Source organism: Mycteria americana, chromosome 8, assembly GCF_035582795.1.
Source record: "Mycteria americana isolate JAX WOST 10 ecotype Jacksonville Zoo and Gardens chromosome 8, USCA_MyAme_1.0, whole genome shotgun sequence".
In the NCBI taxonomy this organism is placed as follows: Eukaryota; Metazoa; Chordata; class Aves; order Ciconiiformes; family Ciconiidae; genus Mycteria; species Mycteria americana.
In genome coordinates, this window is record NC_134372.1 from 6,336,509 (window position 1) to 6,350,352 (window position 13,844).

The window sequence follows — 13,844 nt, forward strand, 5'->3', positions numbered from 1 at the left end:
ATAGTTACAGTTTTATAGTTATAGCAGCATATAAACTTTTTTTTCCCCCATCTGCCTTTGATTTGCATCGCTTAGCTGATACAGTCAGCCAAGTCCTTGCTTTGCCTCTGAAGGTGTGGGATGGAAATGCTGTGGGAAGCAGCAAGGGAAGGAATTCACTCCCGTCCTCAGCCCTACTGAGCTGACCTGGATGGCACCAACTGTTACGTTTTCTGTCACGCAGAGAAGAAACAATGAGGTGAACATCAACGTCCTAGGAAGGGGGGGTGTCTATTATGAGATATAATCAAGCACAGGAGGTGGCACTGGTTGCAGAAGATAAGCTTTCAAAGCCTGTCCCAGCTATATTCTACCCCCAAGTCGGAGATATGCACGTCTGGAGCCTCCGGCAAATTAAGCCTCCTCCACATCAGTGGAACAAGGACTTCAGTTTAAAATCTTACTGTGCATTAGGACTTACTCAGCAAGCACAAAACCTGAAGTCAGGCTCCTGGGGAGCTGAAACAATTTACTGTTTCCTTTCTTAAGAAAGGCTTGCATGGTAAAGCCAGGACCAAAATAAATGGCCAAAACTTGCTTATCGCACCTACACTGACAGACAGCCCGAATTAACCCTACCACGGAAGCTTCCCTTCCTCCTGCTCAGCAAGCCATCCACACTGTGTCAAACAGATTAAAAGAGCATTGAAGGAGACCAAGAAAACATCAACTTAAAACACAGAAGAGCAAAAACTACCAAAGTGCATTAACGGGGCTTGGAAAGTAGTACCATTTCTTTCTCTACTCAGCACCCGAGTTCAGGAGTTGCAACTGAGAACCTGTCCTCCTCCTTCCTATAGTACAGTCTGAGGACAGTGTTCTCAGTTGTCAAGGTTACTTAAATTTATCAGTAATTTAGAGATCAAGCTCCACAGAAATATGTATGTGAAGACTTTAGGATTATCTTGTTACTATTGCAAGAGAAGGGCTTAAATAGACCACAATTCTGTGGCACGCAGTATTTCTCTGCGTTTTTCTCCAGGGGCAGTACAATCCTTATCATTAAAACGTTGATCTTCAATGAATCAAAACAATATTGAAAATACTAAATGCTACTTTTCAGACCATAACAAAAAAATTACCTATAAATACTTAACATTGAAAGCATCAGACAAGTTTCCAGAGACTAATTAGCCAGCCAGAACACGATGCACGCTGTTTAACAGGAAATCTGAGAAGAAGGTGACCCACAAGAGATACCTACTTCGGATATACACTGCTTTCAACCATGTTTCAGAACGCTACCACCAAGTATTATACAGCACAATCAGGCAGCCTTAGCCCTTCAAATCTTCTTTATGACTAATAAAAGGAAGCCAGTTAAAAACATTTAATATTTTCAAAACTCGTTCAGTTAGCCCACAGACTCCTCACCTCCAGTCAGATGCATAACTAGCCCCATCGGCAAAAGGAGAGCGTGCAGTTTCAAAGAGAAAACAATTTTCAAAAATGAAAATTATTTTATTTTTCACTTTGATACCCATAAGACTACAACTGTTCAACAAGGTAAACATAACAGTTATACAAAACATATGTAAATATTTACAGACTTAACTGTACAAAATAATTTAAAGTTTACAAAAGTCTCATGCAACCTCTGTTGACTGACACAGTCTAGGAAATCTCCTTGGAGAAGCATAAAAGATCTTTGAATTTATTTATTTATTTAACGGTTCAAAAAAAGGATGCTGCAAGGCTTCATCAAGAGTAATTCTTTTGGCTGGATCATATTCCAGCATCCTGCGAACAAGGTCAAACAGACTTTGATGATCTGTGTCTTGGCAATGCATGAACTCCTGAAAGAAAAAAAAGGAAGTATGTTTAGAGAGATCTTTCACAACTGCAAATCTAATAAAATAATTTTTAAAATGTTGTCTCCTACCTTTAAAGGCTTACAGCGTCTCCTAACATATCGTCCTGCAGAACTGTGTTCATCCCAGTCCAATTGGTCGTGGTGAAAATAATGCTTTCTGCATGACAAGGAAAATAATTTTAAGACTGTGTCCGTGCATAAAGTGGGCGGACGCTTTTCTAAGAAGTTTTGAAACACCATGAAAATGTTCCTGCATATCCCTCCGCATTTGGGGAGCTAACATCTCTTTTAGCTAATATTTATTCAGAGACCTGTTGCTTTTATTTTACCATTGGTCACAATATTTAGAAAACAGGTCCTTCAGTATTCCAATCAAAGCAGCCACTGAAAACATATTTTCCATTACTGACATTTAAAGAGACGGATGCTTTCAGGTGTTCCAAGAGAACAACTTGGTCTCATCTGCTAGTAACAAAAAGACAGCTTGTCAATCCGTCAACTTTTAAAAAACATTTCTTATAAAATCTGCACAGTTTAAGTGATTAGCAAGTATTTAACAAAATCAGGTATTCCCAAATGCCTTTACAAAGTGTACTGCAAATACATGAGACTCCCAGCGCAAACAAAGTTCTGACAAATCCACACCTCAGCATCACATTGCCACTGCTACGTAAGCAGCATTTTATTTAAATACTACCTGAATCTATTCCAATTGCAGCTAAGTTTTCTCTCATTTTTCAAAATGCATTATGAATCAGCCGGACAATTGTAACAAACTAAATACACTACCCAACCCAGAATTACTGGAATTCTACTATAACAGGAGTTACAGGATTATCTAGATTAGCTGTCAAGAGGACAATGTATTTCAGGAAGGGAATGGACCACCAAATCTCACGTGCTCTGGATTTTGGACATATGGGGGTTAGGGGAGAACCCTGTGCTGGCTGCTTCTCCTTGCAATGGAAGTGGGAAACTTCTGCTGCATGTAGTTATCTTTGAGGAAGAGGGAAAGATCACTGAAGCACATGCCTGAGAGATATGAAGGGACAGTGGAAGAGGCTGGCAGCTGTGGTAGCAAAACAGGACTGTCTTTTTCCTCTCAATATAAATCTTCTGATGACAGCAGGTTCTTTATTCTCACCGTTTATAGAAAAATGGGTGTCTAATACTGTTCTGGTGACCATACCAAACTTAGCTTTAAAGAATTAAGAACATTCATATTCAGCTACTGCTCAAAAGGCTGGCATTTCGGTTGCTGGCAACTCAGACTAAAACTATTGTCAGCTATTTAATTCACCTAAGTCTGACGCAATTTCTTGCTATAGACTAATAGGTAACAAGAAGCCTGGAAGTCTCTGTTGATCTTCAGAAGCTCACAGCTAACAATGGAAACTTTAAAATTTCTCTTATAGTAGGAAAATACTAGGCAACTTACTATTTCTATAATAAACTTACCTGGATTTCTTGATCATGTGAGTTGGCAGAGGCCCTAGTATTCTTTCCATCATTGCCAAGTGTTCTTTACTATCATGTGTCTGTGCAGAAAAAGCAATGAATGCACTTATCACATTTTTCTACTCTCAGCCACTTGGTAACAACACTCATCTACAAACAACATGGTTGCTGGAGTACCGTCAGAGTATCTTTATACGTTATCACCTTAAATTATTAAAAAGATTATGCAATGCAGCTTGTTATATAGCACTTTCCACAGTTAAGATGGCCCCTGAACAACAGAGTTCATAAACCAAGTTTTGTATGACTATGTTTGCTTTACTCTTAATTCCAGCAGTATCTTCAGACTCTAGACAGGCTTCATCATCCAAAAAGCCAGAAGAGATCATCTTAAATAGTCTGAAGGAGATAGCCGAGACATTACGTTTTCATATATGCATGCTGTCTTTACAATCTCATCTATGTAATAATTAAAAAGCCTGTGAGGTTATGCCTTTTACAGTAACAGTTAAGTACATGTCATTAAAAGATCAAAATCAGTAGTCTGTAACAAAAACGTTCAATTTAACTTTACGTACATACCTGAAACACTGTAAATCCCAGGTAATACTCAATCAGAATACAACCAATACTCCAAACATCACAAGGCTGCGACCATCCCAGTGCTGCAAAATAGGCACAGTTTATGTTTTACTTTTCAATATATTCTCAAAACCTGTAATCCACAAAGCATATACCCAGTTTCCACGCATTTACTGATGCCCATTTTCCCCCTCCACACCTCTCCCCAAGCCTTGGTGGGAGAAAGTGGGAAGGAAACATGTCTGGACTTATGTTTTTAGAGTATTTCTTTTACTGTTAAGAATTCTAACACCACCATCTGTGAGAGATGACTGAATTATTAGAACCATGAGCAACTACTCCAGTTTATGAAGTAAAGACATCTGAATGAACTTTAATTAACTATCAGAAGGTTTAAAAGTCTTTACTGACCTAAAATAACCTCAGGAGCTCTATAATGTCTTGTAGACACTAATGTGCTGTGATGTTCATCATCAAAAGTTGCACTTCCAAAATCAACGACTTTGATGTCTGTGTTTTTTAAAGTGCGTTCATCTCTCTTCTGCAAGAAAAACAAAATGCTATTTATTAGTATTTTTTAAAAGCATGCTCAGGCAAAAAGTATTCGTCACATTATCTTTATTTATCTTCAAAATGCCAGTTAAGATAAAATGCTAAAAATTAAACATATGTAACAAAACACGCCTTCTAAATACATCAATTCCTATTCAGCTCAAGCTCCAAGAAAGAGGAGCTGGTAAACAAAATCATTTAACCTGAATACTAAAAACAGCTGAGTAAAGACCTTTCCCACAGTAACAGAGCTGCTTTCCTCTTTTGTTAACCTTCAAGTTAACTTCCATTAGTTGTTATATCTGTCTTGTTTTTTTCTGTCCACTGGTGCATACACTCATCTATATAATTTTAGCTCTAAAATAAAAAAATAAAATCAAGCCTTATGCAGAAACTAGAGGCAGTGAAGTCCATGCTGCTTTTCTGTCTTTAAGAAGTTTTTATACTTTGAAAAAAGAGCAGCAACACAAAAAGAAACTTGTATTTCTGCCAGTGCTAGAGGCGAGTTGTGCAGACAACTTCTTACCCTAACGTTGTGCCTTAGTGTTTCCTTAGACTTAAAAGGAGGACACTGGTCAAGAACAGTCCTATTCAGGGCCCATGCCAATTATACCATTGCCCAATGAACAACATCACATGTTGATGACAAACAGAAAATTCATCTTAGCTATTAAGCCAAGACTGCAAAACTGACAGGCACTTTGGACTCCAGGGTATTCAGACAGAAAGCAAGATCGGACATTCCTCTCAAAACACAGGGATGCTTTAATGGGATTCAAATGGCTTAAGAAATATGAAGGAAAAAACCTGGCTAAATTCAAAGCCATTAACACAATGCTCCCTATGAATGCCACAACTTCACTAAACAGCAAAGAACTTAACTAGCGACCAGATGAAACAGCTTAGTTTTAATCAGAGCAAAGTTACTTGCTTAGCAGAAAGTTAGTACATCTCAAAGAGCACAAAAACAAAATTCTAGGAAACATAACTCTATCACTTGACCTTTCTACACAAACTTTTTTTTTTTTTTTTTTTAAAGAAAAGTTCAGATGAAGACAGAATTAGCCCAGTTCAAGTTGGGAGAAACAAAGAACGAACTTACCATTTTGGCATTATACTTCACTATGTAATCAGACTCCACAAACAAGATATTTTCAGGCTTTAAATCTGTATGAGTTAGTTTATTATGGTGTAAAACTACAAGGAAAAAAAAAGAACAGTATTCCATAATTAATATATTAATTTCCTAAAGGAAAAAAAACCCCAACATATCTGATAAGAGTACTGAGTACTTACAGTTTATAGACTGGCAAATTTGATAAGCCATATTTCTAATGTCATTAATATGAAATGGCAGAAAGCTGTTTTCCTTAATAAAGTCATAAGTACTAAGTCCCAGCAGCTCAAAAACAATGCAAACATGGCCATGATGATCAAACCATTCCAGCATCTGGACACAGCGGCTTAAAAAAGAAAAAGACAAACACACACACACTCAATTTATTGAATAATTGTGTTCTGCAAATCCTTAGTATGCTGACTATTCTAATTTTATACTTACAAAGTGCTGCTTGGATCCATGGTGTTTAAGTGTTCCAACACCTGTATTTCTGAACGGGCTGCTTCCCGGTATCTACCAACATTTTTCACAATTTTAACTGCTACATGCATTCCTCTCCTTTAAAAGAAAGTAAAGCATCACAAACTGAATCAATTATTGTTAAATACCCACAACCCCAAAGCAGCTCAATTTTAATAAAAGAAACACAGGAAGATTAAAGGTCATAGAGAATTATGAGTTGGATTAGGGGAATTTGACTTAAGCTCGTTGCAACTTAACCAGAACTGTTTTTATAAAGAAATTGAATACTGATCTTTCCTTTGTCAAACACTCATAGTTATATTACATTAACTACTTTTCAGTCTTATTATCTCATCTAAGGTAGAATAAACATCAGGAATCCACCTGCAAGATTATTAAAAAAAATAGCAAAGTTCTCATTTGAGGAAAGTACTGCAAAAATTTAACATTTTTTCTTACAGCTTGCACAACTTGTTCTGTCTCTTTTCCAGTGCTCCTGGGGAATCAGGAGAATTGAATAACCTCTGAAGTTTAGATTCTGAGTATTTTGTGCTAGTGAAAACTGACCTGCACTCAGCGTAACATTTAAACTGTAAGACTATTTCTTAAATGGAACACAGATACACATGGTTCATTCTATCCCATTCATTCTTAAACAATTTTTAATTGTCTCTGTGGAGCTATTTAGGTTCTCCTGACTTAAGAATACTGTCTGCCCTCACAACACGACCTCAAGCTTCTGAACAGACTTAACTTGTGAAATGACAGAACCAACAAACCAAAGGCAGAGGAAAAAAAATACTAGAACCATGTCACAGAACTGCAGATATAAAACATATGGCTAAAATAATCTGAGTTTTACTAACTGTTTAAAACTCCTAGCACATACAGAAGTGGTAGAAATAGAGTAATTTTCTTCTCCTCCACCAAACATGCCATCACACAGAAGTAACCATTCTATCAAAAAAAAGACTGGATACTGGAATACTGTGCATTCAGAAAAACTTCAAAGGATAATTCTGACTATGGAGACTGAGGAAAAAAATTTACAGCTTGACCAATTCCAAGCAATTGCTTTCACTAAGAACTGAAACTACTTTCTCAGCATCTCACTGCATCATCTTCTAAAAGTCAGTCTCCCAAATCAATTCTGTACTCTTTACCTACCCTCACATTCTCTAGTTATGGCAACAGCACTTGTAGAACCAACAGAAAAACATAATGAAGTAAAACATAGTTCTCCCTCTTTAAAAAGGGCAGATGACATCTGCTTAGTAGATTGCACCATGTGGTTATACAGCTTGTATAGGAAAAAAAGTACACTTATAAAAGGGTTTATTTTTTGAAAGAAACCCTCTGTAGGCAGATGTTTCCCAAGACAAATGTGGTTAGGGAAGCTCATTGTTAAAGACATTCTCAAAAGCTTAGAGGAAAAGCAAGGTATTTCTCTATATACCATCTTGTATAAAGTCAATGCCATCCAAGGGCCTTTCACAGAGCAGCAGAAGAAACAAAAAACATTTATAGTACTGGAAGAGATGACTGAAGAACCTTAAAAACCATCAGGAACAGATGTGGTATCCCTTGAAAATCCTTACAAATTTTAAACTAGAAATAAGCTTACAAGGTAGCTCTCAAAACCAGTATAATTTCTTTCTTAAATATACTGCAACACTTTATTTGAACTGCGACTTTCTTGTAAAGAAAATATCCCTGAGCTTTAATTTCTGAGCTAAGTGGTGTCTTTTGTCATGAGATCTGCTCATAAAGATAACCAACACTTACATATCATGATCTATGCACTCCACTACTTTTCCAAAAGCTCCTTCTCCTAAAGTCGCAACAATTTCATCTAAAAAGAACAAACACAAGTTAGAATTATAAAACTACTTAAACAAGAATGATTATTATTAATGTAGATTTAAAAATGTGCCATTACAAAAGCATAATTACTTTAAATCTCAGCATCTGAATGCATTATTTTATTGGACAGGTGTCATGAAAACAGTTAGCCAAAAAACTATCTCTTGTTCTAATCTCAAGATTCAAGTTCATTTACTAATTGGAACTTTCTGAACACAGTATTTAAATTCTACAGAAAAGAAGATATGCAAAAAAACAAAAAAGCACAAAAAAAAACAGAACAAAAAGAGCAATGAAGATTTCTTTAGCCCCCCTCCTCTGACATACTATTCTAAACAGATTTTTTGCTGAAAAGTTTTTAAAAAGTGTTGAAAAATGTTCTATACATCTTGCTCTTAGAACGTCTCCACTTTCACAGATCAGGTGACCCTCCTCATCATCCTCTACACTCCTGGATCTTTTCCTTCGGTGACTCTTCTGGAAACGGCACCAAGATCGTCCAGCCAATCAATATATCAGAGTGAATTCAGGGCAGAATACGCAATTCATTCAGCGGGGAGATATTCAGGCATTCAGTTACACACCAGGCCACGAACAGTTGGCAGGAGCAATTTCAAATTCAGTCCCCAGAAATTCACAGGGCACAGTTTATGTTACAGAAGAAAAACATGGCAAGGAACAGATTTTCAGATAAATACTTAAAGTGATAAAGCAACAGAAAAAAACAACACAATTTTGTCTCTCAAACAGTGGCTTAACTGAAGACAGATTAAGAATGCAACATCACTATTTCTAATACTTTGCTAGCAAATAGCAAAAAACAGTATTTATTTACATATCTAAGCTTACAGTCAGGTGAAGTGTTTCTATTTTTAAAACATACACTGTATATAATCTAAACATTAAAAAATCAAGTAATTTTACTTCCCTCATGTTTAGAGAGAGAAGAAAAATTACTCTGAAGTCCTTTACTTGCATTGTATAATCTAATACAACTTGCTGTTTCTATTGCAGAAATGTGACATAAAACACCTGGAGCTGAAGATGTATCAGTGGGCATCATGCCAATAATGAGAAATTCAGAGAGCATGCCTTCAAAGAAGGCAAGCAGCAAACTTATCCTATCTTCAGTAAGACATTAGCTGCCATTAGCAGGCATGCGGCTTATCAAAGTTTTCTGGAATCAGGTGTAAAACTGTAGAGCTTGTTCTTATCAATTTACCAGACATGCATGTTTCACAGTTCCACTTAACCTTACATTAAAAAGGCATGTCACTTCCATTACTTTTAGTAATAGGATGGATGGCATCTCACAGTCTACCCGAAAAAACATAGTTCACTATGCTGTAAAACTAAAAAGTGGCAACTGTACTTTGACATAGGATAGTTACCTGTCTTCAATTTCAAGATACCCCCCCACCCAACACTCTGATCCAAAAGTCTCAACTAAGAACATATTCATATGCTCATAAATGGACTCAACTACAAATCCTTTTTTAATAATATTTCTTAAAAGTACTGTGACCAGGAATTGAAGTTCTAGCACTCACTTAAGAAGTCTATTACCACTAATTCATTAATAATAAAGTTAAAAATTACTCATACCGAATGCGATTGGTGACTGGAGCAATGATGTCTCTTATGCTTCCTTTTATGACTACTTTTCCTGCTCCGACCAGAGGATTTGCTATAGTGATGATGGTGACTCTTTTCATAGTCTCTGTGATAATGCCTGTGGTCATACACTTCACAGAAGTCATTTCTGTATTCCTCAACATATCTCCGGTCATGATGATCTCTTTCATTTATGGCTCTATCGTCCAAATAATGACTGAAAATATATTTTAAGTGAATGTTCTCCACTTCAAAAACTTGAGGTTCCAACAAGATAAGTGACTTGAGCTGAGTTACAGAGTTACATAGTATCTGTCTTTACATCAAGAATGTTTTCTAATTGACTCCCTCCCCAAAAAATAGTGGAGCTTTTGATGTTACTTTATTAGGAATCTAACATTGTCAGTCTCAAATACATAGCAGCCATCCACATGAACAATATATAATCCGTCCACAGTTTGCACAGTAAATAAGAAATTCAGACTCAAAAAGGAGAAACACTTCCTAGAATATACTGAGCAACTCAATTACAATCTCCAAAGTCACACAATAAATCACTCTCGATACAGCAATAATCCCCTTCTATGCTTCCAAAGCTCAAAATGTTAAAAAAGAAAAATAAAACCTGGAGACTGAGAGAAGTAGCGTTGTTCTTAGTGCTCTGCATTAAATATTAAAAACCTCAGAGAATATCTGGATCAAGGATCTTCTGCACATTAAAAAAAACCTTTAAGAAAGCTGCTGAGGCAAAGAGCCCCCATATTGCTGTACACCTAATCCTTCCAGCATTTTATAAGCACAATTATGAGCTCTTAAAATAATTCCATGGAATCTCCTCAAGGAAAAAAATAACAGAACACCACATCCTTCCAGTGAAAGTAGTGTGGGAGAAAAAGCAAACCACCTCCAAATTAGTAAGAGAAACTCATACTTACCATTGCATTAAATTATTAAACAAACCTTCTCTTCCTTTCGTTCACATTAAATAAAAGGCATACTTTTTACTTTACATTTAATACTGAATGTATTCAATACCAATACTTAACTGACAACAGTGAAACAAACTAGTAACATTTACTTGTTTTTATTAAAGAATTTCTATTTAACAGTTCAGGTACTGTGTTAACAAAACCAACTACCTCTTAAGCTTGTCTTAAATGGCCTTAAGGAATTGCCAACTTTGGACACTCAAAAACTCTCATCCTGAAAATGTATTTATCTTAGACATGATAGGAAACATTAATGCTACTCAGGGTCTTATACCTTTCTGAAATGTGATTTGGTTTATAGTGCTTGCTTTCTTGTCCACTGCTGTGGGACCTTTTCCTGCGTTTACGGCTGCTACTGTGCTTTCTTTGATCCCAGCTCTTTCTGTCGTCCCATTCAGGACAATGAGATTGTTTTGAATGCCGCATCTGCCACTGAAAAAAAAACCAAATCGACAAAAACACATAAAAGACAAAAGCATTACACTGGTATTTGTAGATGCAAGTCAACTACTGTAGTTTGATCAAATACGACAGAACTAGAAAGAACCATTTCCTCAAATAATTCTTTTTCCTCAGCTTCCCCCACATATTATTTTGGTTTGGCCAGCAGACATAGCTTTCTCATCCTAACACTGTAACACTGTTACGAAACACAAATCAAGATTAAATAGGCCAACTCATCTTCACTTAATAGCTTCAAACATGTCATTAAAGCCCGTTTTAAATAAACTCTCAAGTGACTAAACAGAATCACCTCCTTAAAGAGCCTTCTGTCAGAGAGAGACCTTAATCTTCAAATATCCTCTCCAACAAAACCTAGATTTAGGCCTTTTAGTTATATTGTACATAAGTTACTACGTGAAAGTCAAGTATGTACAATCAGTCTAAAAACCTCTCTCACAAATCTATTTACAGATCACTGTTAAACAGACACTTTTTAAAGTTTTAGTAACACTCACAGTGAACTCTGAAATACTAACACATAACTCTGCAGTACTATGACCCAAGCCACAATTTTTGAACCCTATTAGCATGCAAGAATGTGGGTGTTCTACAATTCAGCCGATTCGCCAAAGACAAAACCCACCAGCTTCCGTTGCTGGATGTTATATGCAGGAATTCTGCGTTCAAACAGGTACATGCACGACTGGAAAAAAAGGAAAGTAAAGCACAGCTGTAGAATTAAGAGTATAACAAAACCAACCATTATTTGTTTACTCTTCTTTGGAAGTTTTTGAAAATAAGAATAAGCTTACATATCTATTTCAGTACATTCTGAAGAATGAACTAACACAGGACAAGAAAAAAGCGTCCATAGTAAGTGGTGACAGCGAGAAAAGTAGTTTAGAAACAGATAGCACTAAAAAAAAAAAAAAATCATGATTGTGTAAATTTACACAGAACAACGTTAGTTCCCTCTGTACCAACTGGAGGCATTAAGAAGGAAAGTTTCAGAACATGTAAATGGCAAGCCTGTTCTGAAAAAGAGGTTTTCTGATACTTTCATAACCTTTGTGACAGGCTGGTAGTTAAAAAAACCCACAACAGACACCTGCACCAATATTTTTTACAGAAATCTGTTTTTAAAATACAAATACAATGCAACCAGAGTAACAAACTATGCAAAAATTGACTGCCACACCCTTTGAGTCAGTCATGATCTAGGTCTTGCAAAAATCTTCTTCACTTACGATACATTAATAAGAAAAATACTAATGTATCGAATGGCAAACAAAAACGCCTGAAGGATCAAGACAAAATTAAAACCAATTAGTGTTTCATTTACATGTCGGAATTTCTTCTCTTCTTACCCAGCTCCAAAGCCATTTTCCTCTATTTTCAACCTACATAACCCAAATTATGAAACACACTCAGGTTTCAGTTATTCTACTTTTGAGGCGAAGTTCCCCATGCACACTCAGTTATAGGTGAATTGAGGATTTTACTTATGATTGCCTTTTTTTTTTTCTTCCTCATTTGACAGAAGGCAGGCTGCACTAAGGGCTCTATAGTGGACAAATATATAAATAAAATCACCATTAAAGTGTCCTGCAGAGGGGGCCTTGGGGGTGGAAGGATGGACATTTGACAGAGAAAACTGGAGAAAAGGTTTAGCTGAGAACTAACTGCTGCTTAACTACACTCAAGTGCACACAGAATTACTGGAATTAAGACAGAAGTTGCAAATTCTGTCCTTGAAGGAGCCAAGTAAATGCAAATGAGAAAGAAATTGTTAGAATCGGTCTGTGCAAGGCCCGAAGTGGCCACAATCCATTTTACAGTAGGAGCCACCTTAAGATTTTTTGAGTATTATGCACTCCCTCTAAATTTATGCACCGAAGCACTTCACTTACGTAATACTGCCAGCTGACATGAACATATGCATTCCTATAGCATATGGTCCTAATTCATATCACAGGCCGTTTTCAATCCCACGTTTTGCTATAAGTTTTCTCAAATAGGAGCCATGGACTTTTTGTAAAAGATCCATACATAAAGCGCCTCACGAAGGCCACAAAAGTCCTGCCATAAGCTGCCTACACAGCAATTTCTAAATGTCTCTCCTCAAAAACTTGGCAGGCTGTACGGAGCGGAGGAGGTCAAAGGCTTGTTCCTTTGAGATGACCAAAGTCTCTCGGGCCAGGCCGATCTGAGCGTCTGGGGTACAGACACGCAGGAGCAGGCCCTACAGAAGACACCCACTACCCCAACCCACGGCCACGAAGTCCACTTCCACGCCGGTCCTCCCTCGGGAGGCCTCTGGAGCCGCGGAGGGGAGGAAAGGCTCGTCTACGCTGCCATTTGGGCAGGCGCCAGACACCTCCGTGCTGGCCGGGCTGAAGAGGCATGCTGCGCGGCCCCCACCCCGAAAGTACCCACCGCACACGAGGCCTCAGCTCTGCCGGCCCCAGCCCCCACACGCAGCCCCCTCCGCAGAGACGCTCTCCGCCACAGGAAACCCTGACCGGGGGGGTCCTGCACCGAGGATCCCTCCTCCCACCCTAACACCTCCTCAATCAACCCCTCACGCAGGGCCCTACGTTCATCCTGCTCCCCGGGCCGCGAAGGCGACGCCAGCCAGGCCCCCTCACCAAACCCTCTGCACCCCCTCCGCTTCCGCGCTGCCTCGGCCCCCTGGAAACGTAAGGGAGAGAGGAAAAAGGGAAGAAGAAAAGAGCCCGAAGAGGAAGGCGGCCTCCATCACTTACAGCTGGAAAAAAAAGGCGAGCGAGCCCCGTGTCCGCCCTGCGCACACAAACAAAATGGCGGCCGCGACCGAGCGCGGAGAAACTCCTTCCTCCTCTCCTCCCTCGCTCTCCCTCTCGCGGCTTCTGTGCGGCGTGACGTCAGA

At 38.1% G+C, this 13,844-nt stretch overlaps 1 protein-coding gene across 4 annotated transcripts; it reads right to left on the reverse strand.

The window, feature by feature from the left end:
• Positions 1-1,493: 1,493 nt before the first annotated feature.
• CLK4 (CDC like kinase 4) lies at positions 1,494-13,844 on the reverse strand. Of its 4 annotated transcripts, XM_075509552.1 has the most exons (14): positions 13,702-13,844; positions 11,580-11,639; positions 10,767-10,924; positions 9,495-9,720; positions 8,276-8,366; positions 7,812-7,878; positions 6,006-6,122; positions 5,741-5,907; positions 5,547-5,641; positions 4,304-4,433; positions 3,893-3,975; positions 3,311-3,390; positions 1,922-2,009; positions 1,494-1,835 (listed from the first exon to the last, which is right to left on the reverse strand). In XM_075509552.1, exons 2-14 carry the CDS (start codon positions 11,631-11,633, stop codon positions 1,698-1,700), a joined length of 1,494 nt encoding a protein of 497 aa, XP_075365667.1. In that variant the 5' UTR covers positions 11,634-11,639; positions 13,702-13,844; the 3' UTR covers positions 1,494-1,697. The 4 variants fall into 4 exon arrangements, with proteins under 4 accessions (XP_075365667.1, XP_075365666.1, XP_075365668.1 ...); XM_075509551.1 differs by lacking the exon at positions 13,702-13,844 and having other exon boundaries at positions 11,580-11,733; XM_075509553.1 differs by lacking the exons at positions 8,276-8,366; positions 9,495-9,720; positions 11,580-11,639 and having other exon boundaries at positions 13,702-13,839.

What these genes read in the sequence shown, in the direction of transcription:
- CLK4 (XM_075509551.1), bottom strand. Translation starts at nt 11,699, where the DNA reads ATGGTTGGTTTTGTTATACTCTTAATTCTACAGCTGTGCTTTACTTTC. An exon ending in AGACGTTCTAAGAGCAAGAT is followed by an intron (nt 7,879 to 8,275) that starts GTATAGAACATT and finishes TGTTCTTTTTAG; the next exon opens with ATGAAATTGTTGCGACTTTA. An exon ending in GAGTGCATAGATCATGATAT is followed by an intron (nt 6,123 to 7,811) that starts GTAAGTGTTGGT and finishes TTTCTTTTAAAG; the next exon opens with GAGAGGAATGCATGTAGCAG.